This window comes from Bufo bufo, chromosome 3, assembly GCF_905171765.1.
Source record: "Bufo bufo chromosome 3, aBufBuf1.1, whole genome shotgun sequence".
NCBI lineage: Eukaryota > Metazoa > Chordata > Amphibia > Anura > Bufonidae > Bufo > Bufo bufo.
The window spans coordinates 485,085,436-485,097,722 of record NC_053391.1 but is presented as its reverse complement, the minus strand read 5'-3'; the positions used below and the strand labels follow the sequence as shown (position 1 = coordinate 485,097,722).

Here is a 12,287-nt window from a genome sequence, read left to right as displayed (position 1 = left end):
GCATTATGTATGGAAGCCAAACTCCTCTAGTCTTCATTTCAGGTACACTAACAGCTCAGCATTACATTAATTTGCTTGTGGAACAAGCATTACAGCCATTTCTTCAAAGAGTCCCAGGAGCAGTTTTTCAACAGGACCACATCGGCCACATCTTGCTCATGTTACTGTGAGTGGCCTGCATGGCCTAAACATGCTAACATGGCCTGCAACGTCTCCGGACTTGTTTCCCAATGACAAAATCTGGGAAGTCATTGGTCGGCAATTGTGGCAACTCCAGTAGTGGATCTTGATGATCTGCGTGCCCAAGTGCATTCAGCATGGCAGAACATTCCTCAGACAACCATCAATAACCGTATTGATAGCATGCCAAGGGGTGTAAGTGTGTTGTTCTGCAGGTGGCGCTCATATGCAACACTGAATAATTAGAGATGTTTTGAATATTTTATTTTCATTTTATCATTTTTATATCATTAACATGTCTATCGATCCTGTGATTTCCATAATTCCACAACCTTTCCTACTTGGTGTTGCAATTTCAATGTAGAGGAGTGTATTTACAATGTAGTCTGACTGAATCCATAAAAACTAGGGCAGTTGCCAAGGGGGATCAGATTAGGTTTTCAATTTCTTAATCCTCCGATTCACTTTTCAGTTGCCCTAGTCTTGTTACATTTTCCCACAAAAAGGAACTATTTTACTGCAGATCATATTCATGCTTCTGGAACTCTAAATACAAAACAGTGCACAAGACAGAAGCACATTCTCAGCTGGTACAAGAATGTCCGATTTCTAAATAAACCCTCCTCTACATACCATTTTATGGAACAGGTCCATCTCCTTTTATCCCACACACATATGCCATTGATTTCTAATCATTTGATTGCCAGATGTTTTTCTACACCGAAACATAGGAGTCAAACCATATAAGGAACTAAAGCTTTAGGCTGTTGACTTCCCTATATAAGAGATTGCACATTGATGCAGAAGCTTGGTTAGCCAACATACAATTCAAATATAAAAGCCGTTGGTGGAAAAATGGATCAGGAATGTTGGCCATCAACGTGCCCAATACTATTCTTCTAGATCAGTGTACTCCAGTCCTCAGGGCCCACCTGCCAGTCATGATTGGAGACTTACAGAATGAATACTACTAGTAGTCCCGATGCATTGATAATAATGATATCAGCTGCTGAGTACTAAGGAAATCCTGAAAACATGACACGAGGAGGATCATGAGGACTGGGGTTGAGAAACACTGCTCTAGGAGATAAGAAGAATCTGGAAGTTGCTTACCCCCTACTCCTACTAAAATGAAAATGCACGCTCAGCCACGTGTGCATGTTTAAAGTTACTTTCCTTTATGTATAGCCTCACATTATATATTGAACAGTCACTTATTCTATATTTAGATACTGCATCCACTTGCATATTCACTGGCATTATAGGTCAACACATTAATATTGTAACATACACAAAGTAACTGCATTTACATTGTCGTTATTGTTATGGGAAGGAAGAAAACAACCCAAACTATTCATGCACATTCCAATACATATACAAAGCAACTGCAATACTTATTTTCTTATATTCATTTAGTACAGTTGGCGAACTAAACCATAAAGCTCAAATTCACAATCCTATCTAGAAATTTCCAGATGCTGCAGCAATAATCAAAAAATAAATTCTAAAAACAATAATTTAAAAATACTCATTGTTACAGAGCTGAGATTCAGTCCTGTTTTGATATTTAAATTAGACACACGGCTGAGTGAGTAACATCACTTTGCCATGTGGTTCCATAGTCATGACTCCGCTGCTTCCTGTGCTTACATCACAGGTACAATGAATTAGGGGAGGCCCCTGGGGCATTCCAGAGGCGAGACCAGCTTCCTGTGGAGTACATTCTAAGGCTAAGTATCTGTTATCTATATTATTAGACTATAGGCCAGTTACATGGTGCATGTATACTTATATGACCATGATATTGAAAGTATTTGTAGATGTTGTAGTACATTGTAGTTAAGTAAAGGTCTCTTTTATGTTATATCTGCAGAGTTGTGCGTTATTCCAGGTGATACCAAGGAAACGTACTGTAGCTGTGGTATAAACTGAGAACAATCCCACGAGCTAGGGGGAAAAGTGTTGTCATCTGATAATTGGTAATAGTTCACCCTTTTTAGACCAGTAAGGTCAGATATTGCTTTTCATAACAATTATTTATATTAATAGGCAATGTCTTTGGTGGGAGCATTAGAAACAAAAAACGAGCAAGGGTCCTCCTACAGTCATTAAAAAAAATAGCATTTCACCAGAAGTTACTGATTTCAAATGGAAAGTATTATGGTGGAAATCTTAGGGTTTGGGACTGCATTGCTGGACAGATTATCATCAAAGAATTCATTATGGTTTCCTCATTGTATCTGAGGACGATAACATGAGCCCATCTGTCAGGAGATTGAAACTCAGCCAGAAATTAACCTATAGATTGGTCTAAAAGAAGGTCTAAAAAAATTTCCATGGAGGTGTGGGGGAAACAAATTCTCCCACTTGATGCCAGTGACTTGTAGACTGTTTTAGAAAGCCACTTAGATAAAAGATATTAGAGACTTTTTACACAAAAGGAAATCACACTTGTAAGTTTTTGTTTAAAGTATTATTAAACTAATTAATCTTGTTAGGTAAGCACTCAAACCACCATGGAGCAGGCACACTATTTAATGTTGATAATACAGGGTATATTACAAAAATAATAATAAAATACAACCCTAAAATGTATAAAACTCTAAAACACAATATAAAACTTGCTAGGAATAAGGTGCAAAAAAGGATTCCTGTCGCAATAAATGAACCAGTTGATGTCCTTATTGATATATATGGTATGAGGTCTTCACACTGGCTGGTGTGGTGTGTATGGTGTGCGCTCAGGTGTGTATTTTCCGGGTGGATTATTCCCTGTATTGCTGGCAACCTTTATGCTTTGATATCAAGCGCACACCAGCCAATGTGAAGACCTCATACCATCAGGTGGGGTGAGCGCTCAGTGAGCAACCATTTATCCGCATAATATTAATATAGTGCGGTGACATAACTGCCACTTGTGGCTTTTTGGATGCAACGCTACATTAAAGCGTACAGGTTGCCAGCAATATAGCGTCAACACCAGATATATCAATAAGGACATCACCTGGTTCATTTATTGCGACAGGAATCCTTTTTTGCACCTTATTCCTAGCAAGTTTTAGATTGTGTTTTAGAGTTTTATACATTTTAGGGTTGTATTTTATTATTATTTTTGTAATATACCCTGTATTATCAATATTAAATAGTGTGCCTGCTCCATGGTGGTTTGGCTTACCTAACAAGATTAATTTGTTTAGTGTGTATGTATTGAATAGGGTGATTCAATTTCAGGTTCAAGCACCTATTCATAGTCATAGGGGGTCAGCCACCCTATCATTTCCTTTTAAAGTATTATTAACTGTGTTTTCTCACAAAGACAACCCCTGCCATATGCCCTATCAGGAATACCGATACAGGTGAAACTCCAAAAATTAGAATATCGTTAAAAGTTCATTTATTTCAGTATAGCAACTTAAATGGTGAAACTAATATATGAGAAAGTGAGATATTTCAAGCCTTTATTTGTTATAATTTGGATAATTATGGCTTACAGTAAACCCCAAAGTCACAATTTTGAGGTATCCTTTGCTCAGGGGATATGGATTAATTAGCTGACTAAGTGTGACACTTTGAGCCTAGAATATTGAACCTTTTCAAGAAATTCTAATTTTAAGCTGCATTAATGCAATTCCTTTTCATTTGCATTACTGAAATAAATGGACTTTTGCACGATATTCAAATTTTTCGAGTTTCACCTGTATAGCGAAGAACCAGTCCTAGTTTTACAAGTATGGCCACTCATCGTAATAGCTGGCATGAAATGCTACATTTCCCCCTGGTTGGGGTACAGTTTCCCTAACAACAATCAGATGTTTCACAGGGATGCCAGGAGTTGGACCCCGGAGCGATCAGCTGTGTGCCCAAGGGGCCACATTTTGAACAGACAACCCTTTAAACAAAAGTCACATTTTTTATTCAGTCCACATTCCATTCCATGATGGAAGCACAACAACAACAAAAAAAACTTACTTTCTGAAGTCAGCAAGCAGTTTAAGCATGTCCTCATTTGAAAGTTTGTTGCTGTCCTGTTTATAAATTGGAGAAAATCTTGCATTTTTGTCCAGGGTTCCGGATGTATCTTTGAATAGCAGTCTAGGGAAAAAAATGAGTGATGTTGGGAAATAATGAGCATTATATAATCCTACATGCCTGTCACGTAAGTATTGGAGAGGGGGACATGCAAGTAGCATGCTGGGCAGTGCAGTTACAAGAGCGACACCCAAGGAGTCTCGTGCACACGGCATTTACTAGACAACCGTATGACAGTCCTTGGACATAATATCTACAAGTCTCTTAGCCTTATCAAAAGCAGTTTAATGAAGAAGTATATCAAGCCCACTTCAAGATGATGAAAACCCATTTTTATATGCATCTCACCTTGCTGCCCAGGCAAATGGCATTCGGTACTGTCCAAGCCTACTGCAAGCCTGCTTGGCATTCTTCAGAACTTTCTGTGCCACCTATAAAGGTTTACATAAAAAGATTTGCATTAATAAACATCTAATAGATTGGTTTACATACAACTATTCCTGGAAACAAGTATTGGCAGTTTTAAGAAGAACATAAATATAAAGGGGTTCTCTGCTCTGGATCACTTGACAATAAACAGATCACGAAGTGCCCACCTGCTGGGACCCCCAGCAATCAGCTCAAATCAGTGGGGAAACCAATTTCTCTACAGCACCACCACAGTTGAAATGAAGTTTCACACAACACCTATTGTAATAAATGGGTAGTCTGTGTAATACAGGAGAGATGCACTTTGCAACCGCTCTCCACTCTGGTTAGGACATGTTGGGGGAAACCATGGAGGGAAGTGTATCAAGTCTGGCGTTCTGACACCAGTACTGTGCACCACAAATTTGAGGTATGCCTCATAATAATAATTCTGGTGCATCCGCTGAAGGTCTGTGTGCCAGAAAAAGAAATCCGTGCCAGAAAGGGACCTGGCATAGATTTCTAGTGTTGTGTGTGCCAGTTTCCTGGTGCACATATTGTTAAATGCTTTGGTGCCACAGAGGTCTCATCCACTGCCTGCCGACCACTTTTTTTTTTTTTTTTTTATAAAAGAGGCAAGGGTGGCAGAAAATATCAAAAAGTCCCACAATTTGGTGGGAAAGTGTCAAATTTGCATTTTTTTTTACGCAAGAAAATTGGCATAGACGATACATACACCCTAAAGGTGGTAGAAAACATAATACTGAACAAGAAATAGATTCTACTTCAGATAATTAGCCAAAACTACAATATTCACTAAGGGATCATTATGAATACCAAAGGTTAAATAGCAGGACAGGCCATCCAGCATTACTCGGAAATGGGATGGATAAAAATACACCATAACAGTGGACTCGCTGCAGGCATTGCTGGCCGTAGAGCTACCAGCGGCACATCCATAAATGTTTAAATGCCATAAATAATTCACAGACAAATATGTACAGACAAACACAAAGGGTTTATGGCTTAGAATGTGTCCTTCAAGCAGTTTCCTTGGAGAGAAAAACAAATGATTGTATTTGATCAACAGCATAGAAAGGTAAGCTAGGCTTGGCCAAGGGGAAGTCCAGAAATAAATGATCAAAGACTGTTTGCTAGGACTCCTTTACCCAGGAAGACTCATAGAATATTCTTCTTCTGTTATAGGGGGGTTTTTCTACACATTTATGTCATATCAATTGGATATGTCAAAAACCGCATCCCTCTGCCTTCACTCAAAGGGGCCGTGATTGCATTTATCGCGGCACCTCATGGGTTAAATGACGGGAGTGGCCCACTGCAGAGGCCCGCTCCATACATCCCCTGCACCACCGTGACGTACCGGTCAGCAGACAGACTTGCATGAATGACAAGTAACCGCTGAGGCAAGTGATTGGCTGAGGGGTAATGTAAACAATGGCTGTGACGTCATCAGCTCCAGGGAGACTGATAGACCTGAGATGTGGATCTAAAGAGCTTTAATGGAGGGATCTTTTAGCAGATGAGCAAAGCTTTTTTTTTTTTTTCTTTGTTTTATAAGCCTGTTTGCTGTCAGGAAAATGTTAACCCCTTTAAGAAGTATAAATAAGACATGTTTCATTACGATCTTTCCTTTTATCTGGACATTTCAACAGAGGGAATCACAATGATAAATGGTTAATGTTTTCTTAGGTGCATTGATGACATTTAGGGTTTAAAACTTATGACCTATCGACAGGACAGGTTATTAGCACCTGATCAATAACGGTCTGATTGTTGTGATCCCTCAGATCAACAGAACAGGAGTCCCTCTATTTTCATGGAGTGATGGTCAAGCATGTGCACTACAGCTACAATCAAAGTCTATGTACAGATGTAGTAGAGAGTCAGCTTAATACAAGTAGTTTAGTTAATGAATCTAGTTAAGCATGCGTGTCAACTTAACTACTTCTGTATATGCCAGGCACATAGCAGATAGCTGTACTCTCTTCAGCAGTCCCATAGACTTTGAAGTGCTCATGCTTGACCATGACTCCACTCAAATGGTGGGGCAACTGATAGCAATATTATTATATTATTTGAATTGTGGGAAAATCCCTTTAAAAGGTTTTCGTGCTGTGTATAGTGTTTACAGGTGTGTCTGTTCTGCAGATGTATAGAAATGTGGAATTCTTATGTGTACATGACAGATGAACATGTTTTAGGACTAATGAAAAACACGCTCCAACCATACTGGAAGTCTCAGAAGAAATCTCTGAACATGAAAATCTCGTTGTTTTACAGAACTGATGAAACTGGACGATAATTGCTTTTACCTAACCAAAATATTGTAACTGCTTTCAACCCGCCTTAACAGACTAAAGAGGATTTACGAAAGATAAGACAGAATTCTGGCTCTATTTGCTCTGTTTTAGAGATTTTTTACATCTAAAAATGGTGTGTGGCTAAACACAGTCATAAAAAGTGCCAGATTTATTAATTATTTATTTTAGTGCAAAATATAGGTGTAAAGAAAGTCAGTCAAAGGTGCTGTTAGTAAGAGACCAGTGTCTAACCTGGGTAGCAAGACGCATCCGATATATCAGAGTTTGTGTGCTACTATGATGAATTTGGTGCAGTTTCTGTCTGTCTCGTCTAGTTTTAGGGTGCTTTCCACATCTGCATTTACAAATCCGGCAGGAGTTTCCGGCACAGCCGGATAATGGCTGTAAACGCCAGATTCCTATGGACTATAATGGGATCTGGAGGTGATACAGTTTTTTTCCAGCATATGGTAAATGCCAGGTTTAGCTGGACTAACACTACTGCATGCAGTGGTTTTTGTCTGGCCGACAGCTGGCTTTTATGCCAAAACAGGCTGACGGTTCTCTTAAGGCTAGAGAGACCCTAATGTAATGCTGTCCTTTGTGTAATTTTATGCAACCAATAAATTCTGCTGTCACAGAGTAGAGAAAAGGAAAACGCACGATTTTGACATGACATATCCTTCAATACAAAAAATTCTTGTTATGTTTTCTATGCTTCACAGTTTGCAGTACTGCCCAGAAGACTTGAGCTTCGGCTATCTGGTGTAAGATGATTTAGAAACATAGAATGTGTCGGCAGATAAGAACCATTTGGCCCATCTAGTCTGCCCAATATACTGAATACTATGGATAGCCCCCGGCCCTATCTTATATGAAGGATGGCCTTATGCCTATCCCATGCATGCTTAAACCCCTTCACTGTATTTGCAGCTACCACTTCTGCAGGAAGGCTATTCCATGCATCCACTACTCTCTCAGTAAAGTAATACTTCCTTATATTACTTTTAAACCTTTGCCCCTCTAATTTAAAACTGTGTCCTCTTGTGGTAGTTTTTCTTCTTTTAAATATGCTCTCTTCCTTTACCGAGTTGATTCCCTTTATGTATTTAAAAGTTTCTATCATATCCCCTCTGTCTCTTCTTTCTTCCAAGCTATACATATTAAGGTCCTTTAACCTTTCCTGGTAAGTTTTATCCTGCAATCCATGTACTAGTTTAGTAGCTCTTCTCTGAACTCTCTCTAGAGTATCTATATCCTTTTGGAGATATGGCCTCCAGTACTGCGCACAATACTCCAAGTGAGGTCTCACCAGTGTTCTGTACAGCGGCATAAGCACTTCACTCTTTCTACTGCTTATACCTCTCCCTATACATCCAAGCATTCTGCTGGCATTTCGTGCTGCTCTATTACATTGTCTTCCCACCTTTAAGTCTTCTGAAATAATTACTCCTAAATCCCTTTCCTCAGATACTGAGGTCAGGACTGTGTCAAATATTCTATATTCTGCCCTTGGGTTTTTACGCCCCAGGTGCATTATCTTGCACTTATCCACATTAAATTTCAGTTTCCAGAGTTCTGACCATTCTTCTAGTTTTCCTAAATCCTTTTCCATTTGGCGTTTCCCTCCAGGAACATCAACCCTGTTACATATCTTTGTGTCATCAGCAAAAAGACAAACCTTACCAGCGAGGCCTTTTGCAATATCACTTATGAAGATATTAAACAAAATCGGTCCCAGTACAGATCCCTGTGGAACCCCACTGGTAACATTACCTTGTTTTGAATGTTCTCCATTGACTACAACCCTCTGTTGTCTGTCACTCAGCCACTGCCTAATCCACTCAACAATATGGGAGTCCATGCTCAATGACTGCAGTTTATTGATAAGTCTTCTATGTGGGACAGTGTCAAAAGCCTTACTAAAATCTAGATATGCGATGTCTACTGCACCTCCACCGTCTATTATTTTATTCACCCAGTCAAAAAAATCTATAAGATTTGTTTGACATGATCTCCCTGAAGTAAACCCATGTTGTTTTTCATCTTGCAATCCATGGGATTTTAGATGTTCCACAATCCTATCCTTTAATAGGGTTTCCATTAATTTGCCTACTATTGATGTCAGACTCACTGGTCTATAGTTGCTCGATTCCTCCCTACTACCTTTCTTGTGAATGGGCACGACATTTGCCAATTTCCAATCTTCCGGGACGACTCCTGTTACTAATGATTGGTTAAATAAATCTGTTAACGGTTTTGCCAGCTCACCACTAAGCCCTTTTAATAATTTTGGGTGTATCTCATCAGGCCCCTGTGACTTATCTGTCTTCACCTTAGACAGCAAACTTAGAACATCTTCCTCTGTAAAGATACATGCATCAAACGATTTAATAGTCATTCTTTCTAGTGGAGGTCCTTCTCCTTTTTCTTTTGTAAAAACTGAACAGAAGTATTCATTAAGGCAGTCGGCTAGCCCTTTATTCTCTTCTACATACCTTCCGTCCTTTGTTTTTAATTTAGTTATTCCTTGTTTTAATTTCCTTTTTTCATTTATATATCTGAAGAATGTCTTATCCCCTTTTTTCATAGACTGAGCTAGTTTTTCTTCTGCCTGCGCTTTAGAAGTTCTTATAACTTGCTTGGCCTCTCTCTGCCTAATCTTGTAGATTTCCTTATCTTCATTGCTCTGGTTTTTTTTATAATTACAAAATGCTAGCTTTTTATTTTTAATGATTTGGGCCACTTCTGCTGAGTACCACATTGGTCTCCTCCTTTTTTTGCTTTTACTGACGAATCTAATGCAATTTTCTGTTGCCTTCAATAATGCACCTTTTAAGTAGTCCCATTTCTCCTGGACTCCATGTAATCCGTTCCAGTCTGATAAGGACTCATTTATGACTAATTTCATTTTTGAAAAAGTCTGTTTTTCTAAAATCTAAAACTTTTGTTTTTGTGTGGTGGGACTCTTTCACAGTTCTTATATTAAACCACACTGACTGGTGATCACTAGATCCCAAGGTTTCGCCTACAATGACATCATATACCGAATCCCCGTTTGTGAATACCAAATCCAAAATGGCCTCCCTCCGGGTTGGCTCCTCAACCACTTGTTGTAGAGATAACCCCAGTAGGGAATTTAGAATATCTGTACTCCTGGTAGAACTTGCTATTTTGGTTTTCCAGTTTATATCTGGAAGATTGAAATCTCCCATAATGATAACTTCTCCTTTCATTGTCATTTTAGCTATTTCTTCAACTAGTAGATCATCTAGTTCTTTAACTTGACCAGGTGGTCTATATATCACACCTACACGAGTTACTGCATGGTTAGCAAACTGCAACGTAACCCAAACTGACTCTATGTTGGCCTCACCAACTTGTATTAGGTTAGATTTAATGCTATCTTTCACATACAGGGCCACTCCTCCTCCTTTCTTGCCTTCTCTGTCTCTTCTGTATAAAGAGTACCCTGGTATGGTTATGTCCCAGTCATTTCTTTCATTAAACCATGTCTCCGTAACAGCCACTAAATCTACATTCTCAGATGCCATTATTGACCCAAGTTCATTGATTTTTTTACCTAAACTGCGAGCATTTGTAGACAGGACTCTGAGCTTATCATTTCTTAACCTCAGTGCTTCTGGCCTGTTCTGGCATTGTTTCGGGGGGCAATTGGACTCTTATTTTCACTCTTTTGCCCCCCCTTCCTAGTTTAAATACTCTTTCGCAAATTCTTGGAGTTGTTCACTAAGTACATTTGTTCCTTTGAGAGAAAGATGCAAACCATCTTTTTTGTACAGTTCCTTTCTATTCCAAGTAGAGCTATCATGAGAAACAAAGCCAAATCCTTGCTCTTGACACCATTTACCAAGCCATATGTTGAACTCCTTTATGCGCCTCTGCCTATCATTCTGAACATTATGCACAGGCAGAACTTCAGAAAATGAAATGGTGGATGCAAAATCCTGTACGTCATTACCAAGTGTGATAAAAGATTTTTTCACCTCTGACACTTCATTGCAAGCCAGGTCATTTGTCCCTAGATGGACAAGAACATCCACGTCCCCTTCCTGCTTTGCTTGCTTAACAATATTAATAATACGTCTTCTATCTCTTCTAGCAGTAGCCCCAGGGAGACATCTCACAAAACCATCTTCTTTAAGCTCCACACTTCTTATGATTGAATCACCCAGCAACAGCTGCATCCTTTGAGACTTCACTTTATCTTTTTTGTTGCATACATTAGACATAGGAGTCGATGGTTTCTCACCCTCTGTGCTTGAGTCCATATCCATGTTGTCCTTACATTCTGAGAGTGCTGCAAATGAATTATGGAGAACCACCGACTGTGGGACATGTCTTCTATCCACCACTCTAAGACTTCCAGAACCTACATTAACCCATCTGCCATTTCTGGGGGTCCTCTGTGGCAGTGGCATTGCAGCAGTCCTAGCTGGAGTTTGTTTAACAGCTAATTTAAATATTTCAGCTTTCAAAAATGCAATTTCCTGCTGCAGTAAGGAGAACTGTCTACAGATCTGACAGCATCCGAATCTCCAAAGAGTGGAACATGAAATAAATGCACAACAATTCCTGCACTGAACCAAGTGTGCCATTTTAAAGAGGAGAAAAAAAAAAAAAAAAAAATTTGTAACTTTAAATCAAACAAATCTTACCTTTTTTTTTTTGTATTGTTTCCACCTTCCAGCCTACCTCCTGACTATCTCCTGCAATATCTCTTTACTAGTACTTAATGTAGTACTTGAAGCTAGTACTTTCAGCTAATGAATTAGGCCAGCTAATGAGTCTGTCTCTATATATACACACACTCCTTCCCAAACTCCTCCCCCAGCAACAAATGTAACACCTTAGTGAGCTAGGCTCATTAGCAAACGCACAATAGCAAACAGCTGACCGAATTCCTTACCTCTTCTCAATCAATGATCAGCAAAAACCCTAGATAAAAGGGGTTCCATGGGATTGTAATACTGATGACCTATCCTCAGGATAGGTCATCAGTATCTGATCAGTGGGGGGCGGACACCCAGACACCCTGCCCATCAGCTGTTTGAGAAGGCACCGGCGCTACTGTGAGCGCCACAGCCTTCTCTGTTTTCACCAAGCACAGCGCCGTACATTATATAGCGGCTGTGCTTGGTATCGCACTCAGCCCTGTTCACTTCTATGGGGCTGAGCTGAGCCTAGGCCACATGACTGATGAATGTGACATCACTGGCCTAGGGAAAGCTGAGAGAAGGCTGCAGCGTTCACGGGAGTGCCGATGCCTTCTCAAACAAATAATTGGCGGGGTGCCAGGTGTCGGACCCCCACTGATCAGATACTGAT

At 39.6% G+C, this 12,287-nt stretch overlaps 1 protein-coding gene across 4 annotated transcripts in view; it reads right to left on the bottom strand.

Moving 5' to 3' along the window:
* DOCK9 (dedicator of cytokinesis 9) overlaps positions 1-12,287 on the bottom strand; it is a 289,698-nt gene that overhangs the window by 101,084 nt on the left and 176,327 nt on the right. For all 4 annotated transcript variants that reach the window (XM_040425282.1, XM_040425284.1, XM_040425283.1 and 1 more), the window contains exons 14-15: positions 4,558-4,640; positions 4,150-4,272 (exon numbers count right to left, since the gene is read on the bottom strand). In XM_040425282.1, the coding sequence (XP_040281216.1) occupies positions 4,150-4,272; positions 4,558-4,640 (206 nt within the window). The remainder of the gene's footprint in view (positions 1-4,149; positions 4,273-4,557; positions 4,641-12,287) is intronic.